At 45.0% G+C, this 19,995-nt stretch overlaps 1 protein-coding gene across 6 annotated transcripts in view; it reads right to left on the reverse strand.

The window, feature by feature from the left end:
• ZWILCH (zwilch kinetochore protein) overlaps window positions 1-19,995 on the reverse strand; it is a 479,149-nt gene that overhangs the window by 39,438 nt on the left and 419,716 nt on the right. For all 6 annotated transcript variants that reach the window (XM_085644606.1, XM_085644607.1, XM_085644608.1 and 3 more), the window contains 6 exons: window positions 16,982-17,138; window positions 14,886-14,914; window positions 12,912-13,048; window positions 11,289-11,384; window positions 10,703-10,821; window positions 10,192-10,288 (listed from right to left, as the gene is read on the reverse strand). In XM_085644606.1, the coding sequence (XP_085500732.1) occupies window positions 10,197-10,288; window positions 10,703-10,821; window positions 11,289-11,384; window positions 12,912-13,048; window positions 14,886-14,914; window positions 16,982-17,138 (630 nt within the window). In that variant the 3' untranslated portion in view covers window positions 10,192-10,196. The remainder of the gene's footprint in view (window positions 1-10,191; window positions 10,289-10,702; window positions 10,822-11,288; window positions 11,385-12,911; window positions 13,049-14,885; window positions 14,915-16,981; window positions 17,139-19,995) is intronic.

Below are 19,995 nucleotides of genomic sequence, written 5' to 3' on the forward strand. Positions count from 1 at the left end.
ACACTTGGACCAGGATAGACTATTGGCTAATCTCCCCTGGCGTATCCTGTTGGTACAAATTCATCTCCACCTGTCCGAGAACATATTCAGACCACTTCCCAGTTAAGCTTCTCCTTAGTGTGTCCAGACCCGATGGATACGAGCAACAATGGCGCCTTCCTAGTCGAGCCCTCTTTCACTCTGAGGTGCACAAGGCCATTGAAGAATATTTTGCCATCAATACTGGCTCGGTTGACTCTTGGGCAGTTCTATGGGAAGGGTTCAAGGCATATATTAGGGGAGTCTGCATTGCCAAACATGCCGGGGTACTAAAGGCTCTACAAACTACACTCTCCCGTCTGGAGTGAGACTTAAGGGACATAGACAGCGATACAACAAACAGTCTTAATTCAGAGGCGGCTACACACAGACTCTCCCTCCTCACCGAATACAGGGAGACTGCAGATCGCAAGATACTGTTCTTAGGTAAATATTCCACTGCACGTCGTTATGGCGAAGGAGAGTGGCCAGACCGGGTTCTGGGGCAGATGCTTCGCCTCCCATACAACAAAGCATACATCACCGAGTTGACATGCTCCACTGGCCAGACACTCACATCCACCTCACAGATCCGTGACGAATTCCTCGATTATTACACCTCTCTATACACCTTTAGAGTAGGGCACGATCCCACTGCTCAGGCAGCATACCTATCTGAGATCGCCTTGGTCTACCTAGAGAAGCATATGCAGGAATTCTTGGCTAAGCCGATTTCAGTGGACAAAGTCATTAGTGCCATCATGGCCCTTCGAGAATCCTCGGCCCCAGGCTTGGATGGCTTGACAGGGATTTTTACAAGACCTACTGGTGCCTCAACTGATTGAGGTATATGCGGAAGCCTTGAAAGGCAAATCCTACCCCATACCATCCGCGAAGCTGTCATTATCCTCCTTGCCAAGCCTGGCAGGGACCCATCTTTATGTGGGTCATATCGCCCCCTGTCCTTACTAAATTTAGACTATAAAATTCTGGCCAAGATTCTCGCTGTGCGCTTGTCTCTCCTGATGGAATTCATTATTTCCCCGGCCCAATCAGGCTTTGTCCCTCATCGTTCGACCTCATTGAATCTTAGGATGCTTTTTTCCATCCTTCATAGGATTAACCCTGAGATCCCAGTGGCCGCCATTTTGTTGGACACTGAAAAGGCGTTCGACTCCCTAGAGTGGCCCTTTTTTGTGTCCATTATGCGCCGCATGGGGATGTCTATGGGATTTATTGCCAACACTGATTTATTGTACAGCCGGCCCACAGCGAGACTCTGCCTGAATGGTACACTCTCCCGACCCTTTTCTCTATCCCGTGGTAATCGACAAGCCTATCCCCTTGTTGTTTATTCTCGCCATGGACCCCTTAATCCGGCATTTCCAGAAGAAACACTTACAGAGGGGCCTCCAATTCAACACTGGCCCCTTGTTGGTTTCACTTTATGTGGACAACACTATCCTTTAAGTTAGGGAGCCTGCCGTTAACCTGGAACCCCTAATAAGGGAAATTATTTGATTTGGGCAACATTCTGGCCTGGGCATCAACTGGCGTAAGTCAGTTATCTTTCCCTTAACCCCTAGCACGTTGCAGTGGGAATGTGAATTCCCCCTTGAATGGTGTACTGACTACGTTAAGTATCTGGACATTCATATACATTTGGACACGGTCCACATCATCCACCTAAATTATGGTCAAGCTATCAACGCCCTTGAGGCGCAGCGATGGTTGCAATTATCATTATCCATCGCTGGTAGAGTAGCGATCATCAAGATGGTTGTGCTCCTAAAATTTTTATAGCTCTTCCACAACATCCCCATACCCCTCCCTAACAGTTTCTTTTTAACATTGCGCTCACACCTTATCAGACTGATCTGGGGAGGTTGACAGCCCCGGGTGCGCTGGCAAGTACTGACCCTTCCGTATGAAAGAGGGGGGTTTGGAGTGCCTGACCTTCTGTTGTACTACTTAGTGGCCCAATGCAGCTACACCTTTGCTTGATTCCACCCCGACGCTAGGATCCCATATCTCCGTCCGGAGGCAGACTTTGTACTGCCTGAGAAGCTATCCATGGTATTACCCAGGGGTGTACCTAGAGACCCCAATGACATACAGACAGTCTACCACCAGCTGTGCGTGGGAAAAACTGAAGCAAGTCACCGGCAAATCCACGCTTTACTCCTCGGCACTGCCCCTTCCCAATGCCCTCTGGCTGCCGATCATGGGAGAGAGACTGGTGCAGCGCACCTTAGCTACATTTGCCATCACTAAAGCGGGGTATAACCTCTCTGTGGCGGACGTGGAATGCTTCCATGATACCACCTTCATGAATCGCTTCGTTCTGGTGCGAATCCGTTCAGCACTATGGGCATCTCTGCCTGGTTTTCCCATTGAACCGGATTCGTTCACCCCACTGTCCATGATCATCGAGAGTCAGGGAGGGATACATCTTATATCTAAACTATACAAGGCTAGCTCTGATATCATTCCAGTCAATGATGACAAAATTTGCAAACACTGGGAAGCCGACTTAGGACACCCCATTACAGATGACCAATGGGTCAAATGTTGCACAGTAACGAAGTCTCCTTAAATAGCCGGCATAAGCTGCTCCATTTTAACGTTTCTGCGTAGAACATACGTCACCCCAGCCAGATCCCACAGACTTGATCCTTCCAGACCACACAATCGTCGTAAATGCAATGACCCATACGCAGCCTTCGCCCACCTCACGTGGATATCTCCAAAGCTACAGCCATTCTGGGAGGCTGTGCACAAGACACTAGGACAGGGGTACTCATAGTACGGCCCGCGGGCCGCCAGCGGCCCGGCAAGCCTTCCCTGGCGGCCCGCGGACCTTGAAGACATCGTACTTGTGCAAGCACCACCGGTTGCCGCAGCGCGGAGCTATGGGGGCCGGGCGATTCTTTTAAAAGCCAAGTCACTTGTTAATGAGGCTTTGTTGTATTTCACCTCTTCTTAGCGCCCCTGCATCTCCCCTCTGAATGAGTGGAGATGCAGGGGCGCTAAGAAGAGATGAAATACAACAAAGCCTCATTAACAAGTGACTTGGCCTTTAAAAGACCTGTGAAGTACTTGGGTGCGGCGGCTGTTTGTGTTCCAGGGAAGCTGACTCAGCGCCGGGTGAGGTGACGGACGGGGGGAGGGCGGGGGGGGGGGCAGCAGCTAGTGAGAGCATCCGGTGAGTTTAAAGCGGGAGGAAGACAGAGTGCGACAGAGGGAGGGAGAGGGGGAAGACAGAGCAGGAGACAGGGATGGAGAGACAGCGAGAGAGAGACAGACAAGTTGGGAGAGGGAGGTAGACAGAGGGAGGGAGTGGGACAGAGGGAGAACAGATGGAAAGGGAGGCAGACAGAGGGACGGAGACAGAGAGAAAGGGAGACAAACTGATTGAGAGAGAGGGAGAGAGATAGAGAGAGGGAGGGAGACAGGGAGAGAGAGAGATGAAAGGAGAGAGGGAGGGAGAGAGAGAGGGAAGGAGGGAGACAGGGGGAGGGAGGGAGACAGGGAGGGAGACAGGGAGGGAGACAGGGAGGGAGGGAGACAAACACAGTGAGTGAGGCAGAGGGAGAGAGAGAGAGAGAGAAGGAGACACAGAGGGAGGCAGACAGAGGGAGGGAGATAGAGGGAGGGAGACAAGAGAGAGGGAGGGAGAGGGAGGGATGGAGGGAGGGACTGAGACAGAGACTTAGGGAGGGAGAGAGGGTGAGGGAGACAGAGACTTAGGGAGGGAGAGAGAGAGAAAGGGAGACAGAGGGAGAGAGAAATAGATAGAGAGAGAGGGAGACAGAGAGAGGGAGAGTGATAGAGGGAGGGAGGGAGGGAGACAGGGAGACAGAGATAGATAGATAGATAGATAGATAGATAGATAGATAGATAGATAGATAGATAGATAGGAGATGTGTGAATGCCGGGTCTGGTGGCTCAGTGGACGAAAGCGTCTGCTGCAGGGGCCTGTGTTCAACCTCATGGTCACAGTTGTTTTTTTTGCTCTAGCCCCGCCCCCTCCCCCACTGCCCCCGCCCCGACCGGTGCGGCCCTCGGCCACAAAGCACACTGTAAATTTGGCCCCCGAGAGAAAGTTTGTGAGTACCCCTGCACTAGGAGATATGACTGAACTGACCCTCACTCCCACTCCTAAGATCGCATTATTAGGCAATGTGGGTAACTTCCCCAAACGAATTCGGAGATCCGCCGCCCTTAGTTTGCTGCTGGCCAAAAGAGAAATCGCACTACACTGGGGTCGCAAAACAGTTCCCACATTACAGGGTTGGTTGAATAGCCTAGCATTCTGCAATACCAACAGTGAAATTTATTCTACCACGTTGCCTCGATCCTCCCATCCCAATGACATTTGGGGGACATTCAGGGCTTATACGGAGGCAGACCATCGAACCACTGACTCTCAACTTGAACAGGGCATTGTCCCAACCGGAGTGGGATAGTCGTCGTATGCACCACAAACACCTGTTTACAAACGCCTCCAGGCAGACCCTAGTGGTTTGTTTTCTTGAGTGTATGCATATGTTTGGCTTTGTTCTATTAGCGAGAAGACTGGGCGGTGGACTGTTGGAGGCAGCCTCTGTATGGCGCGACCATGCCACCTGGACTGTATTTGCAAACATTATTCATCGCTTCCTTTCTTGAGATTTTGACTTTTATATGGTCTGCCTTCTTGTATTATTTAGTCAATGCAACAATGACAGTGAGCACTCATGTTTGTATCGCAGCAATGTACTAAAATGGTAAATAAAGTGGTTTTTTAAAGTATTGAGTTATATTCTCATTGTCATGACTATTGTAAGTTTATGCGGATTGACGGACATATGGTTGTGCATTCCTTTCTTATCATGTAGCTTGTCTGTGGGTGCTCTTGGTATTTTATCATTTTTTCTACAAGCAGACAATGGGAAGCAGGACTCGTGAAAAAAGTTCTATAGAGTGACTCGTGAAACAAAAGAGGAGCGAAGAAAAGTGGCAAGGGACTATGAGGCATATGCCGTCACTTGACTGGACACTGATGAACTGTTTGTTTTTACTAATTCCCAGTGTTTCATGGGAAATGTTGTTTCTGCAATAAAATGGCTGCGGAGACTAAAGTGAAGAAAGCAAAAGCATAATCCTCGCCTTCGAGTCCTTACTATAACGGAAACTTTCTGTTACGATAGCTAGGAATTTTTTAATTGGTGCTGACTCTTTGAAAAAGAAGTGCGTCTCAGGTGTAGGTTTCACATGAGTTGCCTACGCTGCCTCATTTTTAAAATGTACATGATACTGCAGAAATCAGCTGTCTCTCACCATAGATGCGTATGGCACTCATTTACACAGCCTGTTAGGCAGCCATAAAGAACACTAAACCTTTACCAGCTGCCATTAACAACGGTACCTTTGGATAAAGGGGTCTGCCTTCATTGGAATGGTATAGAAGCTGCCACTTAAGTGTACAGAGACATTAGAGCAACTGCGAGTCCATTTAAAATAGTTAAAAACATTGGAGTCTGTTTTGACACAAATCTATATCTTGGCCATGAAATTTAAACTTTTGTTAAAACCGCAGGTTTAACTTCTGACAAATGAGAACAATCATCCCCCTGCTTCAAGTTACACCATCATATTGAATTGATCAGGGTCTAAGTAATGCAGATATTGATTTATTGCAACATTATCTTTGAAGGGGCCTCGATAAAAAAAATATGACATTACAGTGACTACAAAAACAGAGGTAGACTCTGCTTTAACCCTGAGAAATAAAAGCTTATATCCCGGCACGGAAAGCTCTTGGTGGCCCAGAAAGTACATTTCATATTTCTATGTATCATTTTCAAAGAAGAGAAGACCCTTGGCCCAAAAAGCCTCCAGACATTTTCCCCAACTTTGTGTCAAATTCTAAAGTCCAGAAAATGTAAGTCTGATAACTCCGGCCAGATGTAACCACCAATCCTTCCAAATGAATGGGTTCACAGCTTAAGATTGGACTGCACCCAGCTCCAAGATCCAATAATTATGTCCCTTTTGACCTATTGTCATTGCAGGTGTCCGAATGGAAAATCTCATGAGCGAATGAACTAGTGTATGAGCAGGAAGAAGCTTGAAAAGTATCTAAAGGCTCCCTACGGAGTTCTTCGTGAACAACATGTCATTACAAAACAACTCACATTTTGCCATGTGCAGTGCCCAATGAGAAAATTAGCACACAATGAATATTATGAAACAGCAGCCATGTTAATGCAAGCTGGAGTTGAGGCAAAGTTTAGCATAAGTTAGGAAAACATAGTTCTGCACAATCCAGCATTTTTGTTTTAATTGCAAAGGACTCCTATTATTAAACAAATATGATTCTAATCAGAAAATAACTCCCACATAAACCAAACGTCTTGGCTAATTGCAGAACCTAAAAGTAGAATAGCAACTTAGAAAGGGCTTGTTTCTAGTTTGAGTCTGATAACTCCTGTCTAAATTCCATAATGTCAATCACACGGATTCCTTTAACAATGCACCGCCTCAGTCCTCCTAACAAGCACTTCGGAGTTTCTTTTCTATAATGGCCGCTGCTCCCATGCCCAGCACTCGCTCCACCTAGATTATACCATAAGCATCTGCACACTAAATTTGATAAAACTAGATTTTATAAATGAAAACTTGCACCTTAATGTTTCATAATGCATTGAACTACAGCGCACAAATGAGCATTTGCACTTTCACCTCAAAATGGACTCTGCTTTTATGGTCACACTGCTTTCCTAGATTTTACCTTTGTTTAATTTTAAAATAAGCACTCACATTTTTAAACTATGCAGGGTACTGATCCCTTGAGGTTTACTCTAAGGTTTACTCTATCTGTCCCCCCACCTATCCTGTTCTCTAGAATGAGCATCCCCACTTTGACCCATACTACGCCGCTGAACCCTTTGTCGCATCAGTACGTGCAAAGAGAAAGGGGCTCCCCTAGGCCGGAGGTACGGGTTTTAATTGATTTTACTGCCATGAATTTAGGAGGACAGTTCGATTGTATGTGTTACTGTATAGGTATTTACCATGTATTACATTGTAACAGTTTTTATTAATCAAGCAATGAAGAAATACTTACTGAGTGTGAGGATTGTTTCAGCTAAAATATTAAACAGGGTAAAATTGACTAATGTGAGATATTAGAGAATCGACAGAAAACTAACGAACATTTCAGTAGTGTTTTGCTATACTTCCCAGATATGCAAGCTTAACAGTACTTGTTATGTGAACATCTTTTTTATGTGTTCCTTTCCAAAAGGCACCACCTGTAAAGCACCGTGCTACCCTGGGGTGGGAGGGAGTACGCACACTGGAGACAAGAAGCACAATTGGCCTACAGAATACTAAATCTATCCAGGCCTCTAGGTACAAAAGCTACATTGGCCAGCTGCTCTCCTCTGTGATTAAGCATCATTGTTCCAACTCACCAATAAAGTAAAGACAGACTACTAATAAGACAGAAGAAAGAATTATAATATATAAAACTAATCTGCGCAGGACCAGAGATATCTCTTGTAGAGCATTATTTCTGTAAGTAATTATAAGAATTTATGGACCCGATTTATAATTTGGCAGCTGGGCAGCTCCTGCAAGGGCGACAGAGTAAATTACTCTGTTGCTCGGACGGAGATCTTGACAATCAAATTCTGAAATGTCAGTTGGACATTTGAAGCATTGACGGTTCCTGTCAATATGTTGTAATTTTACCACACAGCTCAGTCAAACATGACGGAGCCATATGGTAGTTACAATTTGTTTTTTATTATCTAACTAATAATCCCAAAGTGGGATATTTGGGGAAAAATAAAAAGATAAATTCCCTTCTCGCCATGAGAGGTAAGGGGGCATTAAGCACTTTTCAGTGCCTCTTACTGTCAGGGATTTCCTGGTGGTGATCAGCTTTAAAAAAAGTTATATGCCCACCATTTAAATTAAGTGGGCAGAAATGTAGCCAATTCTCCAATGTCCATGGGGGAGACAGAATAGTCTCCGCCATCGTTGATCTATGGTCCAATCGCATTTAAATCAGGTGGGGGGACCGTGGTCTTTGGGGGAGGGAATTCAGTCACCATTGCAACAGACTTTCTCTGCCGCCAAGATTGAAATCAGGCCCTAAGTCTTTAAATATTACTGTAAATAAATACAACTGTTGGGCAGCCTACTTTATTGCAGAAAAAGAAAGCAGCTCTGCTAGTAAGGGTACTCCTGTTTTACACCGATACATTCTTTATAAAGGAACTGAATGTGTGTCTAAGTTGGAAATTAGAAAACATATATCAACTTTTGATTCATAAAGATGCTGCACACAAAATGGGAGTCTGCCTTTCAATCCAGGTATTGCAGTGTATTGCTCACTAGAAACTTGAAAGCAACAGAATGGGGGCATGAGGGGTAAAAATGTCCCCTAATTTCAGTGAAAAAAAAATATTGACTGTTGTAGACAGTGAACTGCCTCCAGTAAACGTGAGGAAGAGTTCCAAACCCAAGCTTACTACTGTTACAATATACATCATAATACTTCCACTACCAGCTTGAGTCACGTTTTCGGAAACCATGAAGGACATGGGAAACAAATGCTTAAATTTGATTTATCCTAATTTTAGTGATAACTGTACAGCAAGGAGACTGACTTTGGACGTTATCTCGTAACAAAACAGGAAGTCCACCTTTCCTCCAAGGAGATGTAGCAGAACACTCCCTCTAGTCAAATGAAATAAATCCCTCAGCCTTGAACGTCGTGGCAGGGTGGATTAATATTAAAGAAATATTTGTGCTGAATAAAATATAGGAAAAAGTGCCCTCTTTCTACATAAGGCTCACTTTGCTTTAGTGAGGTAGACTGTGTCTACAAAGAGGTGTCATTCACCTTTTATTAGGCAGTTGAGACAACAGCAACGAGACACCGCGAATGAGTGAGCACATTCTGCCTTATGGGCAAGTGTGCATTCAAAGAAGAAACTCTGAAAAGACTGTCCTAATGGCTGAACATTGTCATTCGAGGGTATGTTGCCTCAGGATGCTCATAAAAAACCTACAAAACTCCAACGAGCATACACCACTATAAGGTTGTTGGCAAGATTTTGGAACAGCAGCTAAATCTCTCTTGCAGACCCCACATCGGGAAATTGATCTGCACCTGTACTTAAAATTCTTTAAGTGAGGAATTGATCATTAATACTACATCCCATAATAAAATATGTAATGAAGTGGCACACAAGGCAATACGTTGATACAAAGAAATGCACTGCGAATTGGTCCTGTAGTGCAGGCAATACTGTGTAAAACATTTGATAAACCCATTATGACTCGTAAGGATTAACTAGTCAACTTTCTATACCAATTACAAAACTATCACCATATTGAAGGGCATTAGGTTCTATTAAACATTGACATCCCTATAACCTTAATCAAATTCATAGATCCTATACCTTGGTCTACACTGCGTCATATAACCAAAAAGCTGTTTGCCCCGTAGACTGCCCTTTTTGTTAGGTTATCCTGGGTGGGTGTGGGAGCAAAAGTATTTTACTGAGTGCCTATTATGAATATTTGGAGTAGAGTTGTAGCTATATAGTAAGTGAAGTGTGAGGAGTTGTGAGTCTGGTTAAAATTGATTAATTCCTTGGTTTACGTTCATGAAGGTTTGTGGATTAATAGTGTAACCAGTATAATTTAGGTCCAGCTCAGTTTTAGCTTGTGCGAGTAGATTCTGGTGTAGTTCTCAGCGTATGGTGTGTTTTACAGGTTTGGTCTGATCTGGTACTCTTTGAGTTTTGCCTCTTTTGGTCTTTAAGTGAGAAGATGTGTTCGAACTTGTGACATGTATTGCTCTGCCAAGGTCGGAATAGTTATAGTCTTTGCTGAATAAGACCACACAGGCGTTGTACTGATGAGCGTTGCGTGGCGCAGATGAAGGCAGAAGACGAACGATTAACACCTACTGCTCCTTGCGGGCACCAGTGTCTGCACTTTCTAAAACGATGAAGCCTACTTGTAACTGAACAATGTCCAGCTTCTTCTTCATGCTCCGTGGCTTCAGGACATCACAGTGACTCAGATTCTCAACCATAGGACAAATATTAACTAGATTTGGCTTGTGTGCGATGGATGGAAACAGGAGAGCGTATTAAAAGATCTTACCTGGTTCATGTGAAGTGCAACTGGCTGCAGGTGACCAGGGTTGTGAAATACAAGGTCTCATCACTATCGCCAATCACAGTGTTTTCCATGGTTACATCTGCAGCAACAAAATGATAATGTTAACAGTATACAAACTCGTGCTTCCCACCAATGATTCACTGCATGAAGGCCTCTGAAAACAGCTCTCCATTCAGTGAGTGGTGCTAAGACAGAGGTCTAAGGGTCTAAAATGGAATCCGATTTCCCACAAGGCCGGTAGCGGTGGGCCCCCTGAAATACCAATGGGACTAGTTCAGAATCTATTACATGTCAAGGAAAAGCCTTCTTACAATGCCCATCTATGGCAGGCAAACTCTCAACCTGCTCCAGCCCTGAAGTCCCTACTGAGTAAAACTTTCCACCACCCTGGAGCCCAATCCACCGATTAAGTTTTCTGACAAACGGAAAATACAAATGAAATAAAATGAGCCACCTTGATAAGTCGAACGGGCGTGCTCATGAACAAGTGTACCTGGCATGTCGAAGACCACGTGATCCACGGGTGGCTTTGAACTCAGCTGCCATACGGTCTTCACCTCATTCTGCCCGTGTCCACTGATGATCTCCACTCGCCATGTCTGTGGGTGAGCACTAAAGAAGGGCAGAGAGGGGCAGAAGAATTAGTGGGGCCTGGCCCACCTACTGATATCCACTGGTGCACAGTGGGACAGAGGACCAGCTGCGAAGATCGCTCCACCTGGGACTAAGGCACTGTGCCTCGACAGCAGGTATTCTGAAACAATGCGCTAAGTGAAGTCCTGGCTGAGGATGCAAGGATCTACTTACTGTAGGTCAGTGACCAATCAGAATGAGACGCACTGCCCCAAACACAGAATCTCAAGAAAAACATTGAAAACGATGCTTTTCACAGTTGTTAATACCGCCTTGGGCACAGAAATTACCACTTGCCAAGCTCTAGACAAGTGCACCTTCCGCACAAGTTACAAAAGAACTACATCAGTGCACAAGGGTCACTCACTCTCGCACTGTGACAATTCCAGTAATAATCCCTTAACACACTTATCAGCCGGCAGTATAAGGAAGGAAGGATGTCTTACTGTTGGTAGAAGGAACTGACCACACTCTGCCTGACGGGCAGCTGGAAGACGTGCTTCTCGTTCCATGGGTTCTCTTTGTAGTATTTGATGCATGACCTAGAAGGTTAAATAAATGTGTATCAGTACAGACATAGCAAAAACGTTTAGGCAACAAAAGGGGCAGTGCACTTAAATGGCATGAGCGCAGTGTGGGTTGTGGGAAATGGCGGGCTGGCATCATCAGTAAGTTAACAGAAAATCAACGGTGGAAGGTAAAAAAAAAATTCTAATAAGTGAACAAAGGTATTAATTCGGAGCACACAAGGCCATCAGGCCGTTCTAGTGCACTTAATGCCCCGCCTACTGATGTAACACGCACATGCTACTTACATTTCCAGCTCAGACTTGCTATCACACTTTTTATCATTTATGCGGACTCGCCAATGACAAAAATAATTGATTTGGTAATGAACCCTGCATTTTACATTTGAAAATCTAGGCAGTGAAAATACATCACATTATTATTCACACACCACTGCCATGGTTTACCAAGGATTGACAATGTATCGGCTCAAGTGATTCAGAATCATATTATAAGCCACTGGGGTCCAACATTAGTCTCTTAGGGCTGAGTAATGTCATATTCAAGATATTGACATAAGATTAGATACATTTTTAAACGATAAATCTATTTAATGGGGGTACAATGCCAATAGTTATTATGGTACATTTGTACATGATGAAACTAAATTGGAGTCACATACATATTGAAATTCTGGCAAGAATCCGACCCTCCAGGGTAACTACAGGACACACCTGTAATAATCTACAGGCAGAGTCCCTTCACAAGTAGCCAAAAAGAGGTATGTAGCAAATTTTAAACAGGCACATTTGGCTCTTTGAAATGCACTTTGACATGGATTAAGTAATAAAGCTTAAGGGGTGTCTGGTTGAATCTGTCATTAGAGAAGCCGGACATGTCCTAACTAAGGGTGGGCGTAGTTCGCGAAGTAGCACTTCGCGAAGCTACGCAAAGTGAAGTTCGCACTACGCGAGCTACGCGTAGCACTTCGCGAACTGCGAAGTAACATGTTCGCACTGTGCAAGATGTTGTTTTCAATGATTGCACAGTGCAGACAAGCAACCGGCACTGTGCAATCATTGAAAATGGCATCTTGCACAGTGCGAGCTGTAGTTTTCTGCTGCTCGAGTAGATTTTTACTCGAGCTGCAGCTTTCTCAACGCGAACTGGTAGTTTCTCATCGCGAGCGGTCGCGAGCATACGCGACCCCTCGCAATGAGAAACCTGACCTTCTCGCGTTGGGAATCTCGCCGGGAGGTTTATTTTCCATGCTCGCGATCGCGAACAAGGAAAAAGTCTCGCCAGGATGTCATTTTGCTTGCTCGCGGTCGCCAACTTGACGTTGAGGACCGCGAGCAAGCAAAAAATGACCGCAGCACTACGCAACACTACGCTACGCGTGTTCGCACTGTGCTACGTGCAGTTCGCGTAGCGCGAAGTAGCGCGAACTTCGCAAACTACGCGAGCGTAGCGTAGTGCTTCGCCCAGGCCTAGTCCTAACCCTGGCTAAATATGGAACCACCACCTGCACAAAGGAAACAAGTTACAAAGTGTTTTCTTACTGTGTCAGTGGGAAGAGGTTCTCGTGGCCTAGGGAGAGGAAGACGCTGCAGACCACCACAATTTCCAGCATGTGGTGTAGTTTGCGCACACGGTGCACCTGCTCTTGAAGATCCACGGAGGTCGAGATGAAGTAATCCTGTAAGTGCAGAGCGAGAGACAAGTGAACATTGAACCCAGCACGCTTGGGTGTAAGATGCTAAAGATGCAGAGGTACTGCGAGAGGTATGGCACAGCTTATAAGGGTTTCCGTCTTACAGCAACCTTCAAACTGGGACACAGAGGGAGAAAAAATTGGAAATACGACAGCCCAAACATTGCATTACATGTTTAGATATAACTCAACTTCAGTGTTTTCAAGAGTTTGTGCGGATTTTACATCCCTCCCCCCATGGTATTGCCAAATGGAGGTCATGTTATGTTATGTCAGGGACTTGTAGCCCAAGAATCAAAGGGAACCAAAGCGTAGAAGAACTAAAAACAAACTAATTGAACAAGAAAGTTGTGAGTTTTTTTTCTAAACTGATAAGGATTCTTAAGGTTACGCAGATCCAGAGGCAGGGAATTCCAGTAAGTTGCTGCAAGGTAGGACAAGGAGCTGCCACCCTTACGTTACAAACAAAACCTGGGAAAAGATGCTAGAAGTATATTCAAGGAACGAAGACACCTGCCGGGGGTGTAGAACTGAAAACGTTTCCTGGGATAGGCATAGCCATACTCGTAAAGTGCAGAATGAGCAATGGTCACGGCTTTGAACATTATCCTAGCTTTAACTGGCAGCCAGTGTACGTTACGCAAATGTTGCCTCACACTAGAGCTCTTAGGAAGATCCAGTAGAAGACGAGCGGCAGCATTCTGAATAACCTGTAGTTTGTCCAAAATGTAACACGTCATCCTAAAGGAGGGTCTGTAATATGGGCTAGATCGATAGCTCTATGTGTACCATAAAGCAGATTGACTACGGTGCGAGGTCTGCAGCCTCCCCAGAACCATACTGCAGCTACAGGTTGTACCATAGTCGTGCAGTGTTTAACGTTGACCACACTGAGTCATGCAGTTTATACCACAAACCTGACTGAGACATGAAATGGGTACAGTGAACAAGATGTAGAACTGCAGTGTCCATCATGGAAAAGACATAGATTTGCAGTGGGACTGCGGACTAGACACATCTAGACTGTGCTCTGTGGAACAGACTGAGAGCAGCAATGTATGCCTGGACCAGACTGAGTCCTAGAATATGGACAGTGGACAAGACTAATAGGTGCAGTGAGTACTACTTTTAGCACGTACGGTTCCGGAGGGATACTCCAGATCCCAAAGGGGGCAGAGAGAACCTTTCAAAACAGAATGGAAAGGGGGGATACATACTCCCACTGTAATAACCTTACCTCAAATAGTATCCTCCTTTATGAACAACAGTGATCAAAGAGAGGGAGATATCTATACTCCGCCACTCTTAGGGGGTGGGAAGAGGAAACAAACTCTTTTATATATAACCCTCACTCACTCTAGTAGTGGCATGCTTCATCATCAGGTTCACCCTGACTCTTAAAGGTCAGGGTGGGCTCAACCACGTTCCAGGGAGCTCTTTAGAGAAGTCTTGATTTTTTAGAGGGGGTTTTACATATAATAAAAATCCCTAGTTCACATCACGGTGTCCCTTTATTGGTGGGGTCAGTGGGGATGATTAAAAACTATGGGAAGGGGCAAACAGGATGTTGTGGTCCTAGGACCCTAAACTAAAAGTGTTTTTACTGTAGTTAGTACTGCTAAAAAAAACGAGGGGCTAAAGGTGTACCAATGCCTGCCAAGGAATGCAGTGCGCGCCGTGGACCACAGTTAAGCGTGAAGTGTGTGGCCGGTAGTTCTGGGATAGAAAAATATGAAGTCGCACGGCAGACACAGAATAGCCTTCTTTACTGAAAAAACAAAAATGTAATCGCACACACATTCTGAATATTAAAACATCTCACCAAGTAATTCAGAGTCGCTAGTTCTTGACCTGTGGAAAGAACGGGCAAGTTCAATACACTAGAACAGCAAATAGGAAAATATCACATTGAGATAATTCACAGTTAATAGAGAATAGGAAACCTAACAAGCCGAACCATTTTTAGTAAATAGATTTCAAACTAATTTGAGGAACTCATTTATACCGTAGCATGCCAATATTGGTGGACTGTCACATGATTACGCAAAGTGAAGTTCCCCTCATGATACATGAATTGTAATGGGATTTTTAGATTGTACTCCCTGTAACGAGGTTCTGTCTTTCATAATCACACATTCGAATGAAACAGAGAATAAAGCAACACGAAAACCTCTAATCCTGAAACCTGCAGGGAAGACCGACATTTCCCACATAAAGTAGAAGAAGCACATAACCCCCGCAGCGCATCTTTCCAAAATAATGCACATCAGATTTATGGAAGAACAAAAGCCGAGGGTTTGAAAGTTGTAATTGGAGGCCTCCAGTTTTATCTTTAGCAATTTGAAACAGAGGTTCACAATAATGTCATAATCAGACAGCTATCTATCAAAGGCGTTTGGTAGTCACTGAACATCTCGCCTCATCTGAGACTCCGCAGTGTGATGATGTTGGCTTGCTCCAAAGGAAATATGTCACAAGGGAACCTATTAGAGCACACATCAGAAATACGATGATGGAAAATACATCGACTGGTGAGCAGTAGAAAAACACAATCCTCACCAATCGGTTCAACTGGGTACCAAAGTATAGAGAACAGGGGATAGATCTTCAGGAAGAGGGCTACATTGGGAGTCCCATCAGTCAGATGACATGGAAGGCGGGTGTGGGCTTATGTTTTTGGAACTGTCCAGAATACAACTCGGTAGATAGCTCTCTAAACCCTCTGTACTAAGGACTCAGTCAATGTGCCCACATGAGACAGAGTATTGAATGAACTGCAACCCTCCAGAATCCATTGAGTATTACATGAGTGAGGTGTGTATGTGGTAATAATCAGTCCTATGAAACTTCACAGGAATGACTGTGGAATTACAACCATTTCATCATGGTCAGGCAGATGCAATAACACTAGGTAGCTAGGAACACAATTTAAGATTTTGCTAAATGTCCTAGCGCACACAATATGAATACAAATTATTATAAAAATAAGCAACAGCAACAGAAAATCTTGTAACCTTATAGCAGCACTGTTAGGAATTTCTGAATCCACCAACTCTCCTTTCACTTAGCTAACTAAGCTAAACTTAGCACTGAAGAGAAGCCTATTCAAATGTTTTAGATGGCTCACACCCGCATACTTTTTTGAACAATGGAAGCAGTGTTCAATAAAGAAACAGCATCTGCTGCTCCTGTGCCCATGTTTCAGTTTCCATGACCTTGAGAAAGGCAGATAAGCCAGACTGCATAGTGGACTCTATGTGCCTTCTTTGTAGCATTCAGCAAGAAAAGTGTTTAAAGCTACCAAATGACCCTCAGTCTCGAATCCTTGGAGCAAAGTTCCTCTCTATCTAAAAACACTTTGTTCTAGCTCATATATTCTGTCTTCATGCTGAACATCCTTAGAACAAACAAGTAACAATCAAGCCCCTCTAATCTCTCATTTACTTACATTCTGTGAAATGTTGCTTATGTTTAAAAACAATAACTGAGAAACCAAGATATCAAGTTCTATGAAACCTTGTTCATTGTTTACAAACAATAACTAGAATTGCAATTCAAAACATGCTACAATAAAACAGGAATATACTTCAAGCAAGCCTGAATTATCACACTGCAATAAAAAAGACTTCTACAATACTGGCATTCGCACATTTGCAATAAAACACATTCCTAAATGAATAAACATATAATATGTATCAGAGGATACCCATTAAATTGAAAATACATGACAATTATAACAGATTTAGACTGGCTCTCTCAGTAAAGAGCGGGGATAGTAATGAAGGCTGTGAAAAAGAACAGTGTGAAAAACCTAAGGCCAACAGGGAGATGGCCCAGCTTCAGGTTTTGTGTCTCTGCACTAGGTGGATACAGTTAAGTGATGGGACTACAAGCGAAAGTTGTACATGGCAAACTCACCTATAAAGCAATTAATGTAATCCTTTTTCATCTTGTCCAGACCGATCTCCAGTAACATGCGGATGGGTGCCAGGCCAGTGAGACTGACAGGTTCCATGGTGCCACTATAGGACTGCTGAATTATACGGCTAAGCGAACTGCTGCTGCCTCTGTGAATCTGAAAGATCGTGGAAGGTAAGGGAATAAGGAGATGCAGCAAACTAGGCGTCTACAGCTTGAGCCATTATCCAGAGTCAAATATCTCATGACTTATTCATCTGACTCAACTCCTTTCCACTAAGCAGACAAAACCTATTCTTCATATCATAAACGAATAGAGACTATTTGTCTCCCCATTATGCCCATGTTTGCTCAACAACTTTAAAACTATGGCAAGAAACAATATGACTCATGCAATAGTTGACAGTGGAACCCTACAGAAGCTAGCACCTAACCTTTGATCCCCAACTTTATACAGGCAAAGGGAAGTACCCCAAATACATGTGCACACAGTGTAAGCACCCACTGTCACGGGGCAGTCCTCAACTTGAAGTTTAACAAAAACAAAGCAGTTGGTGCACCACCTTATGAACAATGTCACAAAATTACAAAATCTGCGTCCAAGGTCCTTTTTTATTTAATTACAATTTAATTTAAATATATCATAAACTGTTTTGAGTAGACCAGCCACGCGTTTCTTCCAAAACTTTGGACTTCTTCAGGGCTGTGGAATAACAGATATATACACATATCAATACATTAAAAACATGTAAAAAAACACAACCTTACAATATAACCAACAAACAATTACATTATGACAGGACTGACTATACATATATTCATTGTGGAAGAAAGTGCTTCACAACGACCTTATTCCATGTAAACATAAAACTTAAATGATGTAACATATAAGTGACATGCCAAGACAATACATACAAAAAAGTACATTGAAAATTGAGATCCAAGTTCATGCCATTGTCATGTACTATGAGACACTATAACACTCCTTATCTTAAAAATTAATTCAAGAAGAATCTATGAGGGAGTGGAGTGCCCCAAACAGGTGAACAGTGCCCCAAGAATAAAAGAGATAGAGAGACGGAAGAGGAGACATAAATGGAAAGGTATACACACCAGAAATCAGCAAAAACAGCAAAGAAGGAGTGGATGGCATGTGAAAACACTATAGTTTGATGAAGCAATGAGAACAAACATGGTCCATGCATACCCACAAACAAAAGTACAAGTAGATTGAAAGCCCAAAGAGTAACAAAAGCGCCAAAAGGAGGCGATTTCTAATACTCCCCATATGCGAGGTGATCCTAACATATGGCGTCAAAAATACCCGTAGCAAATTAAGAATAATCAGCATATGGATATAGCTGTAAAATGGATAACTGGATCACTCTGTATATGTTCTGTTAGAAAGAACAAAAAAAGAGAATGATGTATCTCAATACACATGACCTATGTTTATGAAAATATAGAGCATACAGGAGTATCTAAACCAATACGTGATACTCATTCAGATTGAAAATAAATGGATATATCTTATTAACAGAAGCCAGATTTCCAAACTGCGTCCAAATATATAGAGCCACCTGGTCACACACAAATAAGGTGGGCCAAAGCAGATGAAATCAACAGTTCCGCACCTATATGCATAAAGGTAAAAATATCTTAAATAGGGCCCATTCTGTTAACCCAGGGGTACTCATAGTACGGCCCGCGGGCCGCCAGCGGCCCGGCAAGCCTTTCTTGGCGGCCCGCGGACCTTGCAGACATCGTACCGGTGTTTTTTTTTTTTTTAACAGTGTCTGCAAACACAGACTCTGCTCTGTGGGGGCCCGGGGATTCAAGCGATAGTCCAAGTGGAGCTCCTGGGGCGCTAAGAGGTGAAATACAACAAAGCCTTGTTATCATGCAAATGGTCTCTTAAAGACCTGTGAAGTACTCGGGTGGGGCTGTGTGTGTGCCCTGGAAGGGAAGCTGCCTCAGCTGCCACACAAGCAAAGGGGGGTGAGAGGGGGTGGGGGGGGAGAGGTGACAAAGAATGACATGAGAACAGCAGGGTGTGAGAGTCGGGTAAGGGGACAGAGGGTGACAGAGGGCAGTAGGGAGAGACAGAAACAGACAGACAGATAGAGATAGAAACTAACAGAGACAGGGACAGACAGAGACAGATAGGCAGAGACAGGGACAGACAGAGAGGCAAAGAGACAGACGGAGAGGGAGACGGAGAGAGAGAGGGAGACGGGGAGAGAGAGAGGGAGAGAGAGAAGGAGACAGGGAGAGAGAGGGAGACGGGGAGAGAGAGGGAGACGGGGAGAGGGAGGGAGACGGGGAGAGGGAGGGAGACGGGGAGAGGGAGGGAGACGGGGAGAGGGAGAGAGAGAGAGGGAGAGAGAGAGGGAGACAGGGAGAGAGAGGGAGACGGGGAGAGGGAGGGAGACGGGGAGAGGGAGGGAGACGGGGAGAGGGAGGGAGACGGGGAGAGGGAGGGAGACGGGGAGAGGGAGGGAGACAGGGAGGGAGGGAGACAGGGAGGGAGGGAGACAGAGGGGGGAGGGAGACAGAGGGGGGAGGGAGACAGAGGGGGGAGGGAGACAGAGGGGGGAGGGAGACAGAGGGGGGAGGGAGACAGAGGGGGGAGACAGAGGGGGGAGACAGAGGGGGGAGACAGAGGGGGGAGACAGAGGGGGAGACAGAGGGGGAGACAGAGGGGGAGACAGAGGGGGAGGGAGACAGAGGGGGAGGGAGACAGAGGGGGAGGGAGACAGAGGGGGAGGGAGACAGAGGGGGAGGGAGACAGAGGGGGAGGGAGACAGAGGGGGAGGGAGACAGAGGGGGAGGGAGACAGAGGGGGAGGGAGACAGGGGGGAAACAGAGAGGGGGAGACAGAGAGGGGGAGACAGAGAGGGGGAGACAGAGAGGGGGAGACAGAGAGGGGGAGACAGAGAGGGAGAGAGACAGAGAGAAGGAGCGAGACGGAGGAGGGAGGGAGACGGAGGGGGGAGGGAGACAGAGGGGGGAGG

This window comes from Triturus cristatus, chromosome 3_1 (assembly GCF_964204655.1).
Source record: "Triturus cristatus chromosome 3_1, aTriCri1.1, whole genome shotgun sequence".
NCBI classification, from domain to species: Eukaryota; Metazoa; Chordata; class Amphibia; order Caudata; family Salamandridae; genus Triturus; species Triturus cristatus.